Source organism: Delphinus delphis, chromosome 1, assembly GCF_949987515.2.
Source record: "Delphinus delphis chromosome 1, mDelDel1.2, whole genome shotgun sequence".
Lineage (NCBI taxonomy): Eukaryota > Metazoa > Chordata > Mammalia > Artiodactyla > Delphinidae > Delphinus > Delphinus delphis.
In genome coordinates, this window is record NC_082683.1 from 179,449,360 (window position 1) to 179,472,456 (window position 23,097).

The following is a 23,097-nucleotide window of genomic DNA, read 5'->3' on the forward strand; positions in this document are numbered from 1 at the left end:
TGACTTCAGAATCTGCGAGATGGGAGGGTAAACAACCTCACCTGGGCAAGCTTACGCCTTGCTAGGTTTCTTCCCTTTTCACTGCGTAGCGTGTAGACGGGCGTATATTGTACAGAACCAGAACAAGTCCCATAATCGTCCTCATTTTCCTACATGTGAAGAAGCATACAAGTGGTTATTCTAAAATACTCATTTTATTACTAAACTTTTTTGCTTAATAGATAAAGTATCCAATACAGATGCAAGTAACAAAATAACACTTGGGGTATAAGTTTAAAAAAAACCTATTTAGGAAGAAAATGCATTTTTCTATATTATGAATTAATAAATTCCAAAATAGTCTGACTCTTTTGAACAATTTCAATAAAATTTATACGAAGATTGCTCACTCTCCATTACTACAAAGAAAGTTTTAAGTAGTCTCTTCCCTCCAGAGGCAGAAATTCAAAACACAACAACTGATAAAATCTGCAAAGATATTATACGTAATCAAATCAAACACACATATACATAAACGTAACTATTCACATATATGCAATATTCACAGATTCAAATACACCTTTGTAAATTAAGAACGTTCTTCAATTTAAAGTAGCTGCTATTGGCAAGATCCTATAAAGCCAAACGATGGCATTCCTGCCTTAATTCTGCACCAAAGATCATCTTTTAAAAAAAAAAAAATTCTCAGCTTGAAGCAAGAATTTCAATTGTGATATCAAGGCAATCAACTTTATGAAAACATACATCCTGTTAAGCACCTTTGAAGATCTTGGTCGCTCTGTGATAAAATACGCAGACAATAAAGAGATTATTCAGGGGGTGCATAGAGAATGGCAGATAGTTGCCAGAGGGCTTGTTATGAAAAATACATTCTTGAACAAAGGGCTAAGCATATTTCAAAAGTCATTAGAAACATAAATCTCGTGTGATTTGTAAGGCATAAGCTTCAAACTAACGCAAGAATCAAGGTAGAATGAAAAGCAGCACAGGACGTACCTTGTGTCTCAGCTTACTCTTCACTTCCTTTATTCCCTGCTTTGCATGATTCTTTGCCTAGGAAATGATAACACCAGTGTCTGGCTCAGTGTGCTTCTATTACACTTAAGGAGTAAGTACATGAGATCCCATTTAATGAAAATTACTAAGTCTTCGTATTATACAGAGAAAGAAGAAATTATAATCTAAAGCTCTATTTTCAGGGACACATACCACACACTATTACACCTAAATGAGGTGGTGAAAGCACGATTAGTTTCTGTTTGCATAGGAATCATACAAAGGCTAGCAGTTAGCCTATTCCGCCTCCTAAACTATTAAAAAACACAAGAGGCCACAAGATGACTACCGCCCAGCCATAATCTGAAACTTTGACAAATGGGCAAGGAAAAGAGAAAGCACATCAGAGCAGCAGGTTATTTGGGCAAATGTCTGGACTTTAAGAAACTCGGGCTGTTTCCATCTCCAGGCTATTGTAAATAGAGCTGCAGTGAACATTTTGGTACATGACTCTTTTTGAATTGTGTTTTTCTCAGGGTATATGCCCAGTAGTGGGATTGCTGGGTCATATGGTAGTTCTATTTGTAGTTTTTTAAGGAACCTCCTTACTGTTCTCCATAGTGGCTGTACCAATTCACATTCCCACCAGCAGTGCAAGAGTGTTCCCTTTTCTCCACACCCTCTCCAGCATTTATTGTTTCTAGATTTTTGGATGATGGCCATTCTGACCGGTGTGAGATGATACCTCATTGTAGTTTTGATTTACATTTCTCTAATGATTAATAATGTTGAACATTCTTTCAGGTGTTTGTTGGCAATCTAAGTGTCCATCATCGGATGAATGGATAAAGAAGATGTGGCACATATATACAATGGAATATTACTCAGCCATAAAAAGAAATGAAATTGAGTTATTTGTAGTGAGGTGGATGGACCTAGAGTCTGTCATACAGAGTGAAGTAAGTCAGAAAGAGAAAGACAAATACCGTATGCTAACACATATGTATGGAATCTAAGAAAAAAAAATGTCATGAAGAACCTAGGGGTAAGACAGGAATAAAGACAGACCTACTAGAGAATGGACTTGAGGATACGGGGAGGGGGAAGGGTAAGCTGGGACAAAGTGAGAGAGAGGCATGGACATATATACACTACCAAGTGTAAAATAGATAGCTGGTGGGAAGCAGCCGCATAGCACAGGGAGATCAGCTCGGTGCTTTGTGACCACCTAGAGGGGTGGGATAGGGAGGGTGGGAGGGAGGGAGACGCAAGAGGGAAGAGATATGGGAACATATGTATATATATAGCTGATTCACTCTGTTATAAAGCAGAAACTGACACACCACTGTAAAGCAATTATACTCCAATAAAGATGTAAAAAAAAGAAGAAACTCAGGCAACTTTACAAAGTGCTTTTATAGGCAGACATGAGTCTTGTTGTGTCTATGTCATATACAGTTTTCCTGGAAAAAATTACAAGTCATTTAACAATTTAAAGGCTCTGTTCATGTTCCAGGGGAACCTGGCTCCAGCATCGGAGGCTGTGAGGTCCCGCTGTGGTTCCCGTGCAGTGTGAGTGAACTGAAGACCACGGGGGGTTTTCAGAAAAGCTCAATTCCCACTGGAAATTCCCACCCACAGAAGAAGTGAAAAGAAATTCACATTTATTTTGCGTTTCCTCGGCGTTTGTGCGCTGGGTACCGAGCATGCTTTACCTCATTTAATCATCACAACGCTATGGAGTTAGTACTATTATTATTACACTTTACAAATAAGGAAAGTAACTCAGAGGGTATAAGCCTCCACAGCCTAGATTCAAATCCAGGTCCAAGTCCAACTTCTTCCCAAGAAGAAGGAAAAACTAAGGTTTTTAAAATACATCCACCGAATCTAAGCCTCACGAAAGAAATGGCACTGTGAGTCTTATTCTACAGATTCAGGTCATGCGGATGAAGCCAAGTTACTTCCAGGAAGGGTCTTCCCAAGTTCACGGAGGGGAAGAGGGGCCTGTTAATATCCGAAGTACTCAGCAAGCATCTGGCAGACAGTAACTGCTCAAGAAATGTTCTGAACTGAACTAAACTGTTATTTCGTTATTGTAAATGAGGCAAAACCAAAACAAAGATTTCGTTATTGTAAATGAGGCAAAAGATTATCTAAAAAGCCACATAACACTAAATTATATTTCCATGGTTCTTTAGAATCAATAGAGCATTTCTGCATGCATTATTTTAGTGGTAAAGCCACTGAATCTATTTCAAGGGTCCTATATTAATGCCTACATTCCCGTTAGGTAAAAATGCATAATCACCCCCCTCAAAAATGTTCCTGTTCTAATCTCCTCAAATTTGCACCTATCTTTACTCACATTTGGACTATATTCTAGTTTGCCTAAATATCCTCTATTCTTTCAAAACCCACCTGAGTCACACTCATCGTTCAGATGCTTCTAATGCACAGAGCTGAGTGAGGTGTCCGTCATGGTCAGCCATCCTTGTGCTGATTCACTCACACGCCTGCTGTCCACCTCCCCCTCACTGACCTCTTTCAGACCCTCCGGAAGGTGGGATACGGGATCTCTCGATCCTTTTCAATTTATCAAGTGGAAACTTATCAACAAACAAGTATTCTCTGCAGAAAAGCACCCAGCAAATACGGCTTTGGCTAGTAATTTAGAATGCAAAGACCTAACAAGAAAGTTGACTCAGAAAATCTTTTAGCCAAATCAATTTATGTATTCACTTTGCTGTTACTTTTAGATGTGTAAGAAGATAGGTATGTCCACTCGAGTTTTCTTTATGGCTCCTTATTAGCGTGGAAAAACAAAAGATAGAAAAATGTTCTAAGTCTAGGACAAAATCATTATTTCCTTCAATGAATACATATTCGGTACCTCTGTAGTGCGTCCAAAGCGCTGAGAGTCACACAGCAATACAAATATAAAAGCAGGGACAGCCCCTCTCTTACTCACAGTGCCTGCCCTGCTCCAATAACCAGTACAAAGCCTAGATCATGACAGTGATTTGCTGAATGAATAAAACAGTTAAAAACATGGTTCCCAGGGTTTTTAAAAATGTATTATCTACAGAACTTCAAGGTAAATAAATCCTGTTATACCATACAAGAGAAATTGGGAATTTTGTTCATAGCAATCTGTGGTCAAAGGAGGAATTTCAGAGCTCATATTTCAGAATATGAGCAGTCTAGAAAGAAGAGTTTTCGGTACAACCATGAAGGTCACAGATTGACTTATCTACTTGCCCCAAACCTCTTGATTCATGTTCAACCTGATCACAAGACAAATGTTAAAAGTGATTAAGTATATTCTAAATACTCTAATTCGCCTGAAATTAATTTAGGGAATAATCTTCCAAAGAGCAGAATTTTAAATTTTTGAAATATTTTACTGTTCTGCTGAGCAGGGTTCAAAATAAAATACTGGTTAGAAGGATACAAATTTAAATGACAAATGGGGTTTTGAACATGTTTGCTCTATCTCTGTGCTTTTATGGAAGATATGAGTGAAATTAAGGAGAAGAACACGTATTTAGCAAAACTAAAATCTAACCTCTCCAAGCCTGAAGGAAAATGTTGAGCATTCTCTCAGGAATCAAAATGAAGGGTACTTGACTGTGACACCTTTTTAGAATCTTAAATGTGGAAAACGAGGCTCAACATTAGTTCGATTTTTTTTACATGGCAGCTATATGCTATTTCATTGTGAAAAATTAACATCTCTTCAAAAACTGTATATAGATCAAACCACCAGTATTAATTAGAGTGAGAAGGCGATCTACTCAGAGAGCTTTCCTAGCAAGGCTTTGAACAAAGGCAGAGGCTGACACTTCTAAGACAAAACGTCACCTCTTCTTACTTTTACTTCCTGATAAGGCTTTAGATAGTTCAGAGATTTGGTTCCGTATCTTTGAATCCACTCTGTAGATTAGCCTCCCTACTATAAAATATAACCTTTGAAACAGATTTTTTTAAACAGAAATGGTGGCTACCTATATATCAAAACTGTAAGTCAGGGAAAGAGTGTAAGTTCTAAAGTTATCAAAACATATTATTCTATCATTAATTCAGTCACATCGATTCATTACTGAGAAAGCATGTGAAGATAAATTCTTATAAAATCAAAACTAATGCCCAGAATATTTTTAGAAATACAGACTATATATATGACCTATTGAATTTTCAAAGAAAGCCTTGCTGAGTGCCAACCCACCAGCTCCTACAGGTCTCCTGTATAGATACCAGGTGCACAGACACAAGTGTTGAAGCAGAGGTCTGTCCACAGGTCCTGTGGAAGCACAGAAGAGCTATATAAATGCTTTTTGTGTGGCGCTGGGACTTTTTTTTTGAGGGGAACTAATGTCTAAACTACGTCTATAGGATGAATTTAGTAGGTGGATAGAAGCCAAGAAAAGGATGTCCCAAAAGCAGCAGGAACGGCCTGTGAAGAATGAAGAGGCAGAAGAGAGTGCCCTGCATTCACGAAATGAGCAGAGCTCAGGGTCTGGAAACACCAAGGCTAGGGGTTCGGGGAGATGAGACGGGACGCAGGAGGGGCCGGCTCCTGGAGGGTCTCAGTTATCACAGCAAAGAGATTTTTAGATTGTTAATTATTTACTTATCGTGGTTGCTACTGGTATCATCATTATTATTTTACTACAAGCCATGGGGTATCACTGAAGAACTCTAATTTTGGAGAGTCAAAGTATCTTTGAGGGAAGAGAACTTGCCATATTTTTAAAAATGTTTTTCTACTTAAGCCTCAAGTGCACAATGAGAATTTAAAATATGTTGTTAAATGAAAGAATCAAATCTTTAAAAATGGCTCTTCATCATGGACTGTTTCGATTTGAGGGCACAATTTTGCTGATAGCTTTGAAATAAAATGAAGAGCCGTTTTTAGATTATACAGAGGAAATATCCTGTCTGGACAATGATACAATTTTAATAACTGAGTTTGCTTCAGTCGATATTAACTCTAAATTTTTTAAAAAGCTTATTTAAAGGAGAATAGAAAAGATTTTGGATTTACATGTTTATCATCTAGGAAAATGTTATAAAATTTTACCAGTAGAACTTTTAAAACACCAAAGGGAACTTACAAATTTATATGCTGTTCGCACAGCGGGGGTTGCTTTGGTCATTGCTGTGTTGAGTAGTGCACCTCCTTTCTGCAAAGGAAAAACAGAAACACAGTCCTAAAAATTTTTGGCCAGATTGTCCTGAAAACAAAGCATTATTAATAGTATAGAAAAAGAGCTTTACTCACAGCTTAAAGAAAGACCTACAAAATTATTTCATGTTGGATGTTTTCAAGCTTTTATATACGCTATAGTAATTTCACACAAAATGTAAACATTCTACTCTGTTCTTTTAACTGGCATAATAAAATCCCTTCGTCTTTGCAGTTTAGGCAGACTTGGGCAATATGACCAGTATATATTTAAAGTTTAATAAAAAAGAAAGACAATCATCTGTTTCTCTGTTTTGTAGTAAGGTCTCAATCTGTGACAGAGAGTTTTATATTTTAAATAATCATATTAACAAAAGCACATTACCAGAAATAATAAAACTCCCATCAAATCCTACCACTCTGCCTAACTCCTTCTTCTGGAATATATTATAAGGTGACAGTAAAATCTTGCTTTCCAGATCAAGCCATTTATTTTGAAAACGGAAAGACAAAAGCTTTCTATTTTAAAATTTTCTTTATAAGTAGCAACAAACCATAAGCATAAAATAAAAATATTTAAAGTGTAAGAAAACATAGAAACATTTCGAATATTGCCAATAAACAGCATAAACATAAACAGTATACCTGAACTGAACATTTTCCCATATATGTTAGAGTGAAAGAAAAAGAAAGAAACTGTGACGGCTTATTATTACCTTGACTGTATGCACCCATTGCTGATATGACCTCGAGTTCCCTGAAATATATAAAAATAAGATGTCAGGAATATCTGATCAAAAATAAATCCATAAACCAATATTCATCAAGAAATAGCATTTCCAGGATTTTAGTAGGCAAATTTTATTTATCTGCAATATTGTAAAAGAAGCAATTCACCATAAGAACTAATAAATGCTCTAATTCTTAGGAAAATAGTAACTAGCACTTTTAAGACTACTTTTTCTTTACTCATATATGAAGATAACATGTTAAGTTATTCTATCTTCTTTCATTTTAACACTACTTTCAGAGGGAAAAAATAACCTCTCTTTCGAAATCCAAAATTCCTACATCTTTTAAACTGATTTTTTAATATTTATGTCTATGCTGTTTTGTAAAAGTTTGGCTGTTTTATACAATTAGGTTCATTTAAAACAATATTTAAAGTGTATAAGGAGTGGGAGGGAGGGAGACGCAAGAGGGAAGAGATATGGGAACATATGTATATGTATAACTGATTCACTTTGTTATAAAGCAGAAACTAACACACCATTGTAAAGCAATTATACTCCAATAAAGATGTTAAAAATTTTTAAAAAAAGTGTATAAGGAAAGGAAAAAACTAGAAGGAAATTTAGAAATGCAAAGATCCTTGAGGACCAAAAAGATTCCTCTATAGTTGTTAGACATTAGTATTAATTGATAGCAAATTTTACTTTGATGCAATTAACCTGCAGTAATGTTCTGAAAATATTCTCTAGTTGTAAACCCAAATCTGAAAGGTACTACCCCAGGAAATATGGTAGTATCTCCTCATGGTTATCAGAAAGTTCAAATGCTGACACAACCAGTCCTAGTAAAACCAGTAATCATGTATTTGGCTCCAAATATGATAATTAATTTAATCAATAAGATGATATAAGAAGGCAAAAAAAAAAAAGAAAGCAACACAACTAAAGTACTGTTTTATATCAGCTGACTTTAGTTAGATTTCATCTACCTTCCTGGTTGTTTAAATGCTTAAATACTCCCACAAGAAAAAAAACAAAGGTTACTCAGAGACTGACTACCCAGTGGGTACAAAGGATCCCTAAAGTAGATTGTGTTCTCCTCCTGTGTGTAGCTGTGGCTTTTTAACAAATGCATCACCTTGCTGTTATAACACAGAGGCAGAATGATCCTTAGCCCAAGAACTTCTTTCTAGCTGTTACCTTTGCATCCCTAATCAACATCAGGGAAAAAATTTCCAGCTCTGGATTCACTCCTATACTTAAAAATCTCTCCCTAATTTCAAAGAAATATCAAGAAACAACCCCTATTCTGAAGAACATCTCTTATTACTCAGCACTACACTGTACCTTTTCTGGAAGAAGAAATACGAGGAAAACAATATTTTTCTAATCTTATGAAATGACTACAACAAAATGTATCTACCTAAAATAGCCTATGCATCGCTTAAAGGGCATGAGTTTCAGATAGTATACAGCCTGACCAAAATTTTTAAATTTTTATTTCCCTTGTAAGATGATGAAAAAATACAAGTTATTCTATTAATTTATTTCTCAAGGAGATTTTATTAACAGAAAATAAACAGTATGTCTTTATCCCGATTATTCATATACTTTTACTTCTCTATTAAAAAGCCTCATCAGTTCACATACTTTTTACTTCTCTACTAAAAATGGTTGTGTGGAAATCACATATTTAAAACTTGGTTATTATTCATAGTATTCTGGAAAGTGTTTCAATTCATTCCCCAAAATGAAGTTAGAAAGTGGAAAGAGAAACACCAACTACTATATGATATAACTATTTAGCATTCTGGAACACTTGTCATTCCAGAAAACATATTTTTTAAACCTCTGAATCACAAAGAAAGTAACTATCATAAAACTCCAGAGCAGTTACAGAAAGGTCAGCTCTTGGAGAAAGTTGTGAGGAATAAAAATAGCTCATACGTATTCAGCTCTTTACAGGTTGCAAAATGTTTTTGTCTGCGTTATATTACTTGAGTTGCATCTTCCTACTGTAAAATAGGCCAAGCAGGTGGTGCCACAGGCAGAGCAGTTGGATGGGAAGGAAGTGGGCTTTGCAGTCCGGTGAGTCTGTGGGTCAGGCCACTCCGCCCTTGTGAACCATGCCACTGGGACTAGGTCTGTAACCTGGCTGCTGCAACGTGTAGCATGTGACAGCACACCATCAACTTAGTTATTCTGACAAATAACTTGCCAAATGAGGAAACTGAGGTTCTGATGTGATTACCTGCCCAAGTTCACAAAGATTGCAACCGAGAAAGAATAAGAATCTAGGTATTTTAATTCTTGGTTCATTAGTCCTTCAACTTTTAAGATGGAAGGATAAATAAAATATGAGAAGAGTTAAGTTATATAGAGATTTTCTCTGAATGACTTCAAAGCGATTATACTAGAAAGGAAAGGGGGCTGCTCAAAACTGATACCTAGAGGAGAAACAGCTGATAGTCAGAACCACCCGTAATAATAATGTGGAATCATGTGGTATAGGGACAAACAGGAAGTCCCTAAGTAACAGCTTAATAGGAAAACATGTAGTACAATTTAGGTAGATTCCCGGTAAAAAAATTTTTAAAGGCTAATTGTCTCTTTCAACTCTAGTGCTTTTAAGTCTGAAAGCTCCTATTTCCACAAAATTTATGAGACAAGCACATTATTCTCTGATAATGTGTGTTTTTTAAAAAAGGCTGTTTTTCTTCTCAAAAAATAAATCTAAATGCCAAAAAAAAACAAACCCAACAACCCTCAGTCTTTCTTTTAAAGTAACTGGATTATGGAAATAATAAGCATTACGGAGGAAATTCTCAACATTGTACTTCTTAATCAAATAAGTGATTTTCTCGCATTCAAGGACAAAATATCTTTCTCACTTGTGCAAAGACTTTCTCTTCAAATATATTTGCTTAAATTCCAGTAACCTGCAGTCACTTATCAAAAAATGTAAATTGTTCTAAATTGTTCAGTGAGGCCAGAAAAATGTCACTAAAACTAATGATTACTTACCTACCACCCCTTCAAATTTCTTTGGTAACCAGTCAGTAAAAAAAGAAATAGGATTAAATAAATACAAGACTGATCAGATTATGCTGGGAAACTAATGAAGAAACCAATGCTAATAATGGAGAGTAACCACACACTTCTATATAAAATCAATCTGAAAATGTGTCTCCTTTTTAAAGTTCAGAAAACTGGATGTGGATTTTTAATAACTAGTCTTATTTTAAATGAAAAAAAATAGAGGTACAAACTACTAGGTACACTGTAAAATAAAAATACTATGATGTAATGTACAGCACAGTATAATATACAGCCAATATCTAATAATAACTTTAAATGGAGCATAATCTAGAAAAATACCGAATCACTATGTTATATACCTGAAACTGATATAACATTGTAACTCAATTTTTAAAAATTATGGGGGAAAAAAAACATGATCTTAACTACTCAATATTCCTCAGTTGCTTTTTCACAGACCAATATTTGTGTTTATCTAATTGCATCCTTTATCCTATTTGTGGTCTCTTTGATGACCTTTTAACCTCTATGATATTCTTCCCTCTACACATTTTCTGATATTCTTTTTACTTTCCTCTTAAGATAAGGTTGAATGTTCTACAAGTCTCCCATGAAAGGGATCAGGGGTAACATGGATTTCCTTAACAGTTCTGACCACAGGGATTCACAGGACAGAGAAGCGTTTTGGAAAATCCACACCCATTCGCAGCTGTTAACCACAGTTCTAGACCCAATGTGAATCGAGATGTTCTACATGTGATGTGCTGCACAACAGCCACAGCAATTACACAGCTCCACTATACTCATATTCATTTTATCATAACCATGCATATTAGCAACAAAAATAGTACATAAACTGCCACTGTAATGGAATAGAAAGAGGAGAAATGAGATGCTTGTCTAAAATTTCCTATTTTTGCTTAAAGGAACATATGATTTTTTCTTTATCTTCAGTGAATGTTGATTTCTCCTACAGTGATCTTTCTGAAGGTTTTATATATTAAAAAATCTTCAAAGGATATTCAAAAGAGACAGGAATTTTGCTTTTATCCATCAGAGCAGAGAAGGCTTGAGTACTGCTCTTGTTTACTGAAGGTCTTCTAATTGAGAAGATCTCTTATCATAAGAAGGCAATAGATCACAGTTATTAAAGCAGGAGCTCTGAAGCCAGGCCGTCACGTGTGACCTTGGGCAAATTATCGAGGTGGGTACCCTCATAAAAATAAGGCTACACCAAAAAAAAACAAAAACAAAAAACCTACTCAAAGTCCCTCACAGGGTGCTGTGAGGGTTAAGTGAGATAATGCTTGGAGAGCTCTTACGAGAGCTTCTACCACATACTAACATTCAATAAGTATGAACATTTATCATAATTTTTACTGTAACTATGAGAGAAATGAGAAATTATAACAGTTTACTTTCTGAACCCCAGTTCGGTATCTCAGACGTAGTCTCTCTCACAAATGTGGTCTAGATGACACATGTTTGCAGCAGACTTCTAGGAACTAGTTTTGGAACTATACATACACATATATCTCATTAGTAAGAACAATGCTAATTTTTAAAAGATTATTAGTCTTTTTATTTCAAATTCTAATGATTTTGCTTTATTTTCTTCTAAGAAGAATCTCTATGTATCTCTAAGATAATAACCCAAAATATGATAATTAAAAGAATAACACCTGACAGCCAGGCATCATTTTCTAATGTACTTTCTTGCTGTACCTACTGAAATGAATACTTGTTAAATGATGCTTTCCTTTTGGATCAGTATTGGCTCCTTAAAGTAAAATAAGAGTTCAAAACCTTTTTCATTTTAAGAAGGAACAACAAAGTGGTTGGCATTAAGTTGTACTGAAAATGCAGCAGTCTCTAAATCAGATGCTACCTGGTGATAAATATGCTTCTGTTCTTTTTTAAACAGCAGGGCCTTCCGAGAAAAAATCTGGTGACCCTCCTCCCACCAGAAAAGCCACCTACCCTCTACTCTGTTACAGAGGGTCTGTGGACCAATGGTGAAGACTACAGAATTTCACTACACAAAAGGATCATAGTTCCACCCCATTACTGTCACACGATGTCATCCTCAATCCCATATAAGATACTAGCCCCACGGGTCATAGCGATAATGAGACGGCAAGTATGTAAATGCTGAGTAGGCGCCTCAAGCAATCCGTCCACGAGCTGACAATATTTTGCTTGTCTGAGTTGAAAAGTAAAAAAGCCTTATTTTAACACATAAGTTCCATTGAAGCTACATTTTTATCCATAAGCTGAGGAGAGCGAGGAGCTGAACGATTCCACATTCAGCTCACTTGCTGAGTCGAGGAAACTAAGTTTTTCTCAAAGCTGAAAGCTTTCAGTGAAATGCTATGCTTACATCAGAGGAAGGTCCGTAACTGCTCAGTTCATCTGTACCTCTTATAATGAACAAATGACCTCAATGGTTTTTATACTTCTGTGGTGCAAAAGTAAATCTTATTCAAGATTAAAATTAAATTTGGGGAAGTTTGTAGATGAGGACTTATTACTCTTTGTCTTTTCACATTTTATTTCTCAATGCTAGCAACTATTTATTCACACACAGACTAAAGGTTTTTTTTTCCCCTAAATTAAACCTACATATAAGTGGAAAAACTACTATCACACCAGGTGAAAGTGACACCAGGGATTATTTGTTTAGCCCATCCCAAATCTAGAACAGCACCTGGTACACTGGAAACACTCAGCAAATACTGGCTGAAAGAATGAAGAGGACATTTCAAGGTCTCCAGCAAAATTCTCTGCCAGAATCAGGACTACAGACTGGAACATTATGTACAGAGTACCAGTCCCTAAGTCATTAATTTCCTAAGTACTGTAACACTGTCTGAATTACTTACATTTCAAACAATGTAACTGCTCAATTATATTACATTAATTACATTAAATAAAAATGGGGTATCACCTGTGTGTCACACATACAAAATAAGACGCCTCCTTCCACTGCTTTAAGTGAGCACTTATTACAGTGACAAGTGTAAGAACATGGGACAGTAAACTGAAAAGTCTGTTCCTAACGCTGCAGGGTCTGCAGAGCAAAAAAAGTAGACTTCTACAATGACACTCTTACTACAGAAGCAGCTGTGGTGTTCAAACCTTTCTTTCTGGACTACATTAAAATCTACTATACCAACAACAATCTCAGTTCTTTAATCTTAGTAGTAGATATCACTAGTAGTTTTCTAGTGGAGAAAACGAGTCAGGAGGCTGGAAAATACAAACTAATTGCATTTCTATGATATTCATCTCCAGTAATATTAAGAGACTATCCAAGCAAACCACTACCAACTCATGAGACCGCCTTCAGCCTTGAATAACATACCAGGCAAAGTAACTTAATACTATAGTTCTTATAAGATGAAAAAATGTATCTAAGATATTAGATATTTAGGAGAAAATAGTTGTTTATGAAGTAGATTATATGAGACACAAGTGCAAATATCAAGATAATTGTTATTCAGAAAATGGATAATCTCACTGGAACTAGTCTTTACCTCCACAAAAGCCACCTGAAGTGATCTCTTCTTCAAATACATCAGAGAAACCCTTTCCTGCATTTAGTTTTGCCAGTCGACCATCGATAAACTGAAATTAAAAAGTGTCAAATATGTTAATTTTCATTTACTTCAAATATTTAATTTTTACTTACAACAAAAATATTAATAGCAGACACTCATATAAATTACACACATATGTGTGTACACACATACAGATACATGACAAGAAAATTCTCAAACCACTGAAATAGCAGGTACTCCGCAAATAGCAGCTTATTAGTTAAATGAGAAATGTACAGCACAGACTAACTTCATTAACAAGAAACAAAACAGTGTGGTGGTGAAGGTCACAGCCTCTGTGAGGGTCTGCATGAGGCTGCTGCCAGGCGAGCCTTGGCCCATGAGGCTGTGTCCTCCCCCCAGGCCTCAGTTTTCTCAGTATCTGCCTCATGGTATTGCTGCAAACATTAAATTAAATTAACACAGACTTATTAGCACAGCTTCTGACACAGTAAGCATTCAAGAAATGTCAGACGTTACTATTTTTGAGGTTAATATTAACTTCATCCAGTAAAATAAAACACTCATCTAAACTGTTACCTTCTAAAGCACAACAGAGCACCAGATAATTCTAACCACTTAACAACAAAATAAACAGAACTTTCACAATTCCTGGCATGTATATTGACTGAATGATCAGAACTACGGTTACGAACATGAATATCGTTCAGGTAAACACATGCTGACTTGACTTGCATGAGGTTGTTTTCAGCAGTATTTTTCAGCACTCTGAAAGAAGAGATTGGGGTGGGAAATAGACGCTACCAAGAGCACCTGGAGATCCTTTTCAAAACACAGTACCTGGAGCGTATCTCGTCCAACCACCTGCTTTGCCCCATCTCTGTCCTATTACTACAAACACAGCATAGCAGAATCTTGGGGTTTTGAAAAATATCCTTAGGTGATTATTCTGCTGACCAATCCCAGGCATAAACCAGTGATATATTTTACATGCACACGTGCTACTGGCACTTGGTTAGTTTTATATTGTTAATCTGTGGCATCTGACACTTGTATCACTTACATTATGAAAAATATTATAAATGTTTTGAGGTTTCTCCACTCATAAGGACGGTGAAGTATCTTTAAGGCTCCACTGCATGAGAGGCAAAGGATAACACAAGAAAGACTTAAATGATGCTTGAAGAGCAGACATGAAGATCTGGGGATTAACATAAAATGCTCATTTTCATTCTGGAATTAATTAATCCTGGCGACAATTTTTTCACCCTAGAAATTTAAAGTTTAGTTAAAATAAGGTAGCTTATATTAGTTAAAATAAGAATTTTTTAAAAATTCTCACAGTCTGCCCTAGTGTTCTGGTTAAATGGTTAGCGGACAAAGCAACTAAGGGGAGTGGTGAGGGCAGTGCTGTTCTCAGGCAGTAAGGTGAAGGCCAGGAACGGCAGGAAGTCACGTCAGTTTTAAGATTCTGAGACAGAAATGTCCTACAGACCCAAATTAATGAAGAATGGCAAAGGAATCAAGAGATTCCCATTCAAAATGTGGTTTAACTACCTTATTACCATAGAATGGTTTTAACAAAAAATGTGGTAAAATGGGTTTAAACAGACATACTCTAAAAGGATACGGTCCTGGGGGGACCTTCAAGATGGAGGAAAAGTAAAACATGGAGATCACCTTCCTCCCCACAAATACATCAGAAATACATCTACATGTGGAACAACTCCTACAGAACGCCTACTGAATGCTGGCAGAAGACCTCAGACCTCCCTAAAGATGCCTGAGGGTGACCTACACGCAGAGTCGGGGCCATATCCAAAGCTGAGCCCCGGGAGCTGTGCGAACAAAGAAGAGAAAGGGAAATCTCTCCCAGCAGCCTCAGGAGCAGCGGATTAAAGCTCCACAATCAACTTCATGTACCTGCATCTGTGGAATACATGAATAGACAGCGAATCATCCCAAATTGAGGAGGTGGACTTTGAGAGCAACGGTAGACTTGGGGTTTGCTGTCCGCAACTGACTTGTTTCTGATATTTATGTTTATCTTAGTTTAGTTTTTAGCGCTTGTTATCACTGGTAGATTCATTTATTGGTTTGGTTGCTGTCTTCCTTTTTAAAAAATTATTATTATAGTTTATGTTAATAATTTTATTATCCTTCCTCCCTCCCTCCCTCCCTCTCTTTCTTTTCTTTCCTCCCTCCCTCCCTCCCTCCCTCCCTCTCTCCTCTCCTCTTCTCTCTCTCTCTCTCTCTCTCTTTCTTTCTTTTTTCTCCCTCTTCTTCTAAGCCGTGTGGCTGACAGGGTCTAGGTGCTCCTGCCTGGTATCAGGCCTGAGCCTCTGAGGTGGGAGAGCCAAGATCAGGACACTGGACCACCAGAGACCTCCTGGACTCACAGAATATCAATCGGTGAGACCTCTCCCAGAGATCTCCGTCTCAATGCTAAGACCCAGCTCCACTCAACGACCAGCAAGCTACAGTGCTGGACACCTGATACCAAACAACTAGCAAGGCAGGAACACAACCCTACCCATTAGCAGAGAGGCTGCCTAAAAGCATACTGAGTTCACAGACACCCCCAAACACACCACCAGACGTGGCCCCGCCCACTAGAGAGACAAGATCCAGCCCCACCCACCAGAACACAGGCACCTGTCCCCTTCACCAGGAAGCCTACACAAGCCACTGAACCAACCTCACCCACTGGGGGCAGACATCAAAAACAACGGGAACTACAAACCTGCAGCCTGTGAAAAGGAGACCCCAAACACAGTAAGTTAAACAAAATGAGAAGACAGAGAAATACACAGCAGATGAAGGAGCAAGATAAAAACCCACCAGGCCAAACAAATGCAGAGGAAACAGGCAGCCTACCTGAAAAAGATTTCAGAGTAATGATAGTAAAGATGATCCAAAATCTTGGAAACAGAATGGAGAAAATACAATAAATGTTTAACAAGGACCTAGAAGAACTAAAGAGCAAACAAACAATGAAGAACAACATGATAAATGAAATTAAAATTTCTCTAAAAGGAATCAATAGCAGAATAACTGAGGCAGAAGAATAGATCAGTGACCTGGAAGAAAAAATAGGGGAAATAACTACTGCAGAGCAGAATAAAGAAAAAAGAAAAAAGAATTGAGGACAGTCTCAGAGACCTCTGGGACAACATTAAATGCACCAACATTCAAATTATATGGGTCCCAGAAGAAGAAGAGGAAAAGAAAGGGTCTGAGAAAATATTTGAAGAGATTATAATTGAAAACTTCCCTAACATGGGAAAGGAAATAGTTAATCAAGTCCAGGAAGCACAGAGAGTCCCATACAGGATAAATCCAAGGAGAAACAGGCCAAGACACATTAATCAAACTATGAAAAATTAAATACAAAGAAAAAATATTAAAAGCAGCAAGGGAAAAGCAACAAATAACATACAAGGGAATCCCCATAAAGTTAACAGCTGATCTTTCAGCAGAAACTCTGCAAGCCAGAAGGGAGTGGCAGGACATATTTAAAGTGATGAAAGAGAAAAACCTACAACCAAGATTACTCTACCCAGCAAGGATCTCATTCAGGTTCCATGGAGAAATTAAAAACTTTACAGACAAGCTAAAGCTAAGAGAATTCAGCACTACCAAACCAGCTTTAAAACAAATGCTAAAGGAACTTCTCTACACAAGAAACACAAGAGAAAGAAAAGACCTACAATAACGAACCCAAAATAATTAAGAAAATGGTTAATAGGAACATACATATCGATAATTACCTTAAATGTAAATGGATTAAATGTTCCAAACAAAAGACGTGGACTGGCCAAATGGATACAAAAACAAGGCCCATATATATGCTCTCTACAAGAGACCCACTTTAGACCTAGGGACACATACAGACTGAAAGTGAGGGATGGAAAAAGATATTCCATGTAAAAGGAAATCAAAAGAAAGCTGGAGTAGCAATTCTCGTGTCAGACAAAATAGACTTTAAAATAAAGACTATCACAAGAGACAAAGAAGGACACTACATAATGATCAAGGGATCGATCCAGGAAGAAGATATAACAATTGTAAATATTTATGCACCCAACATAGGAGGACCTCAATGCATAAGGCAAATGCTAACAGCCATAAAAGGGGAAATCGACAGTAATGCAATCATAGTAGGGCACTTTAACACCCCACTTTCACCAATGGACAGATCATTCAAAATGAAAATAAATTCGGAAACACAAGCTTTAAATAACACATTAGGCAAGATGGACTTAATTGATATTTATAGGACACTCCATCCAAAAACAACAGAATAAACTTTCTTCTCAAGTGCTCATGGAACATTCTCCAGGATAGATCATATCTTGGGTCACAAATCAAGCCTTGGTAAATTTAAGAAAATTGAAATTGTATCAAGCATCTTTTCCGACTACAACGCTATGAGACTAGACATCAATTACAGGAAAAAAACTGTAAAAAACAGAAACACATGGAGGCTAAACTATGTGCTACTAAATAACCAAGAGATCACTGAAGAAATCAAGAGGAAATCAAAAAATACCTAGAAACAAATGACAATGAAAACACAATGACCCAAAACCTATGGGATGCAGAAAAGCAGTCCTAAGAGGGAAGTTCATAGCAATACAATCCTACCTCAAGAAATAAGAAAAAGCTCAATAAACAACCTAACCTTACATCTAAAGCAATTAGAGAAAGAACAAAAAAACCCCCAAGTTAGCAGAAGAAAAGAAATCATAAAGATCCGATCAGAAATAAATGAAAAAGAAATGAAGGAAACAATAGCAAAGATCAATAAAACTAAAAGCTGGTTCTTTGAGAAGATAAAAAAAATTGATAAACCATTGGTAAGACTCATCAAGAAAAAAGGGAGAAGACTCAAATCAACAGAATCAGAAATGAAAAAGGAGAAGTAACAACTGACACTGCAGAAATACAAAGAAGGATCATGAGAGATTACTACAAGCAATTATATGCCAGTAAAATGGACAACCTGGAAGAAATGGACAAATTCTTAGAATAGCACAACCTTCCGAGACTGAAACAGGAAAAAATAGAAAATATAAACAGACCAATCACAAGCACTGAAATTGAAACTGTGATTAAAAATCTTCCAACAAACAAAAGCCCAGGACCAGATGGCTTCACTGGTGAATTCCATCAAACATTTAGAGAAGAGCTAAGACCTATCCTTCTCAAACTCTTCCAAAATATAGCAGAGGGAGGGACACTCCCAAACTCATTCTACGAGGCCACCATCACCCTGATACCACAACCAGACAAAGATGTCACAAAAAAGGAAAACTACAGGCCAACATCACTGATGAACAGACACAAAAATCCTCAACAAAATACTAGCAAACAGAATCCAACAGCACATTAAAAGGATCGTACACCATGATCAAGTGGGATTTATCCCAGGAATGCAAGGATTCTTCAGTATATGCAAATCAATCAATGTGATACACAATGTTAACAAAATGAAGGATAAAAACCACATGATCATCTCAAAAGATTCAGAAAAAGCTTTCGTCAAAATTGAACACCCATTATGATAAAAATTCTCCAGAAAGTAGGCATAGAGAGAACTTACCTCAACATAAAGGCCATATACGACAAACCCAGAGCCAACATCGTTCCTAATGGTGAAAAACTGAAACCATTTCCTCTAAGATCAGGAAATAGACAAGGTTGCCCACTCTCACCAGTATTATTCAACATAGTTTTGGAATTTTTACCCACAGCAATTAGAGAAGAAAAAGAAATAAAAGGAATCCAAATCGGAAAAGAAGAAGTAAAGTTGTCACTGTTTGAAGATGACATTATAATATACACAGAGAATCCTAAAGATGCTACCAGAAAACTACACTACAGCTAATCAATGAATTTGGTAAAGTAGCAGGATACAAAATTAATGCACAGAAATCTTCATATTGCTATACACTAAAGATGAAAAATTCTAAAGAGAAATTAAGGAAATACTCCCATTTACCATTGCCACAAAAAGAATAAAATACCTAGGAATAAACCTTCCTAAGAAGACAAAAGACTTGTGTGCAGAAAATTATAAGACACTGATGAAAAAAATTAAAGACGATACAGACAGTTGGAGAGATATACCATGTTCTTGGACTGGAAGAATCAACATTGTGAATGTAACTATATTATCCATAGCAATCTACAGATTCAATGCAATCCCTATCAAACTACCAATGGCATTTGTCACAGAACTAGAACAAAAAATTTCACAATTTGTATGAAAACACAAAAGATCCCGAATAGCCAGAGCAATCTTGAGAAAGAACAACGTAGCTGGAGGAATCAGGCTCCCTGACTTCAGACTATACTACAAAGCTACAGTAATCGAGACAGTATGGTACTGGCACAAAAACAGAAATATAGATCAATCGAACAGGAAAGAAAACCCAGAGATAAACCCACACACCTATGGTAACCTTATCTTTGATAAAGGAGGCAAGAATATATAATGGAGAAAAGACAGCCTCTTCAATAAGTGGTGCTGGGAAAACTGGACAGCTACATGTAAAAGAATGAAATTAGAACACTTCCTAACACCATACACAAAAATAAACTCAAAACAAATTAAAGACGTAAATGTAAGGCCAGACACTATAGAACTCTTAGAGGAAAACATAGGCAGAACACTCCATGACATAAATCACAGCAGGATCCTTGTTGACCCACCTCCTAGAGAAATGGAAATAAAAACAAAAATAAACAAATGGGACCTAATGAAACTTAAAAACTTTTGCAGAGCAAAGGAAACCATAAACAAGATGAAAAGACAACCCTCAGAATGGGAGAAAATATTTGCAAATGAAGCAACTGACAAAGGACTAATCTTTAAAATATACAAGCAGCTCATGCAGCTCAATATCAAAAATCAAACAATCCAATCCAAAAATGGGCAGAAGACATGAATAGACATTTCTCCAAATAAGATATACACATGGCCAAGAAACATATGAAAGGATACTCAACATCACTAATCATTGGAGAAATGCAAATCAAAACTACAATGAGGTATCACCTCACACCAGTCAGAATGGCCATCATCAAAAAATCTACAAACAATAAACGCTGGAGAGGCTGTGGAGAGAAGGGAACCGTCTTGCACTGTTGGTGGGAATGTAAATTGATACAGCCACTATGGAGAACAGTATGGAGGTTCCTTAAAAAACTACAAATAGAACTACCACATGACTCAGCAATCCCACTACTGGGCATATACCCTGAGAAAACCATAATTCAAAAAGAGTCATGTAGGGCTTCCCTGGTGGCGCAGTAGTTGAGAGTCCGCCTGCCGATGCAGGGGACATGGGTTCGTGCCCCGGTCCGGGAAGATCCCACATGCCGCGGAGCGGCTGGGACCGAGAGCCGTGGCCGCTGAGCCTGCGCGTCCGGAGCCTGTGCTCCTCAACGGGAGAGGCCACAACAGTGAGAGGCCCGCGTACCAGAAAAAAAAAAAAAGAGTCATGTACCACAATGTTCATTACAGCTCTGTTGACAAAAGCCAGGACATGGAAGCAACCTAAGTGTCCATCGACAGGTGAATGGATAAAGAAGATGTGGCACATATATACAATGGAATATTCCTCAGCCATAAAACGAAACGAACTTGAGTTATTTGTAGTGAGGTGGATGGACCTCGAGTCTGTCATACAGAGTGAAGTAAGTCAGAAAGAGAAAGACAAATACTGTATGCTAACACATATATATGGCACCTAAAAAAAAAAGTGGTTCTGATGAACCTATGGGCAGGACAGGAATAAAGTCGCAGACACAGAGAATGGACTTGAGGACACGGGGAGGGAGAAGGGATAGCTGGGACGAAGTGAGAGAGTGGCATTGACATACATACACTACCAAATGTAAAACAGCTAGCTAGTGGGAAGCAGCCGCATAGCACAGGGAGATCAGCTTGGGCTTTGTGACCCCCTAGAGGGAAGGGAAGGTAGGGTTGGAGGGAGACGCAAGAGGGAGGGGATATGGCGATATATGTATATGTATAGCTGATTCACTTTGTTATACAGCAGAAACTAACACAACATTGTAAAGCAATTATACTTCAATAAAGATGTTAAAAACTAAAAAAAAAATAAAAGAAAAAGGATCCGGTCCTTGCTTTTTTGTTAGAGTATGAGTTGTTCTCATAAAATTTAGAACTGAGGGCAGGAGCCGTAGATTATCCATTTTTACAGCCACGTTATGCTTGGCACGGAGAAGGTTCTGATAGAACAAATGAAAATGAACGTGGAGTTTGGAGTCTGAAAGCCCTCCCTCACACCCTGCCACTTATTAGCTTTATGATCTCAGGCAACTTGCCATCTCTGGGACTCTGTTTCCCCTTGTATAAAATGGGAATAATAATACATAAATACCTTATGGGGTTTTGTAAGAGTTAACTAAAATAACGTGAAGTGCCTATATTGTAGACACAGAATAAATGTTAAATAATCAAGTTCACTTTCCCTACTGTCACCGCCCTTTCCTTCTCTGTCAACCCCTGAGGTTCCTGAGCGGGGGATACGGCCCCACAGGTAGGCAGCTTTAACACCTGGCAGAACGCCTAACACACAGTTGGAAATGAATGTTTACGAGGGACTGAATACACTGAAACAATACTAAAGGGTATACACTTTTCATGGTTTTAAAGTTAAAGAACTATAAGTTGTGGAATTATTCATTTCATCTCGAGATAAAAGATAGTAACTTCCAACCTTGGGCACCTTTGCTACATACAATAAATGGTTAATGTGAAAATAATATAGTTTAAAATGCTTGCAGAATTTGACTTGCACACACTTTCAGCACAGTATGATAAATCAAACTAAAGTGATCTAAGGTGATGGATTTTGAAAAAATAAGGTGAAGCAAAATGTTAAATTTAAAATAATACATTACTGACAAATGGAACAAACTAAGAAATCCTTTTAAAGGACTTAATTTGCCTTAAAAGATTAAGACTACAAGACTTTTTAAAAGGTTTTCATTTTTGTGTTTACTGGAAATAATCCATTCATTTTAGTTTGAGTGGAACAGTTCAAGTCTAAAAAGAGATAAATCCCCAAACTATTTACTGATGATGCGTTTTTGAGGATGAGTAACTACTCTGTGTTACTAAACTAGTGATTTGAGCTAAGAGAAATTCATCACTTGGTAAAATGCCCCATGTTATCACTGACTTTGCAAACAATCCTGTCAGTGACTGACACTTATCAACATACATACTTAATGAAAATGTCTGTTCCTAAAAGATTAATTTTGTGTGCACACACACGCGCGTGCACACACACACACACATTACATACACACACATACCAATGCAGACACCCAGGAATAACTGAGAAGTGGTATAAATGGAGAGGAATGCTGAACCTACCAGTTCTCTAAATTCCTTTTTGTATTTTTGAGTCAATAACGGCTTTTATTTTTTCCAAGTGAGATTGGTTCATGATCACACCACTCTAGTAACTCTGGAGCATTTCATAGTAAGGGAAAACAGTAGCTACAGTTGTATAGATATAATTTTGAACTAAAACGTATTACC

General features: G+C 36.9%; 1 protein-coding gene across 2 annotated transcripts in view; it reads right to left on the reverse strand.

Moving 5' to 3' along the window:
- Positions 1-23,097, reverse strand: part of DENND1B (DENN domain containing 1B) — a 251,610-nt gene that overhangs the window by 40,969 nt on the left and 187,544 nt on the right. For both annotated transcript variants that reach the window (XM_059998790.1, XM_059998789.1), the window contains 5 exons: positions 13,491-13,581; positions 6,901-6,941; positions 6,114-6,182; positions 997-1,053; positions 42-149 (listed from right to left, as the gene is read on the reverse strand). In XM_059998790.1, the coding sequence (XP_059854773.1) occupies positions 42-149; positions 997-1,053; positions 6,114-6,182; positions 6,901-6,941; positions 13,491-13,581 (366 nt within the window). The remainder of the gene's footprint in view (positions 1-41; positions 150-996; positions 1,054-6,113; positions 6,183-6,900; positions 6,942-13,490; positions 13,582-23,097) is intronic.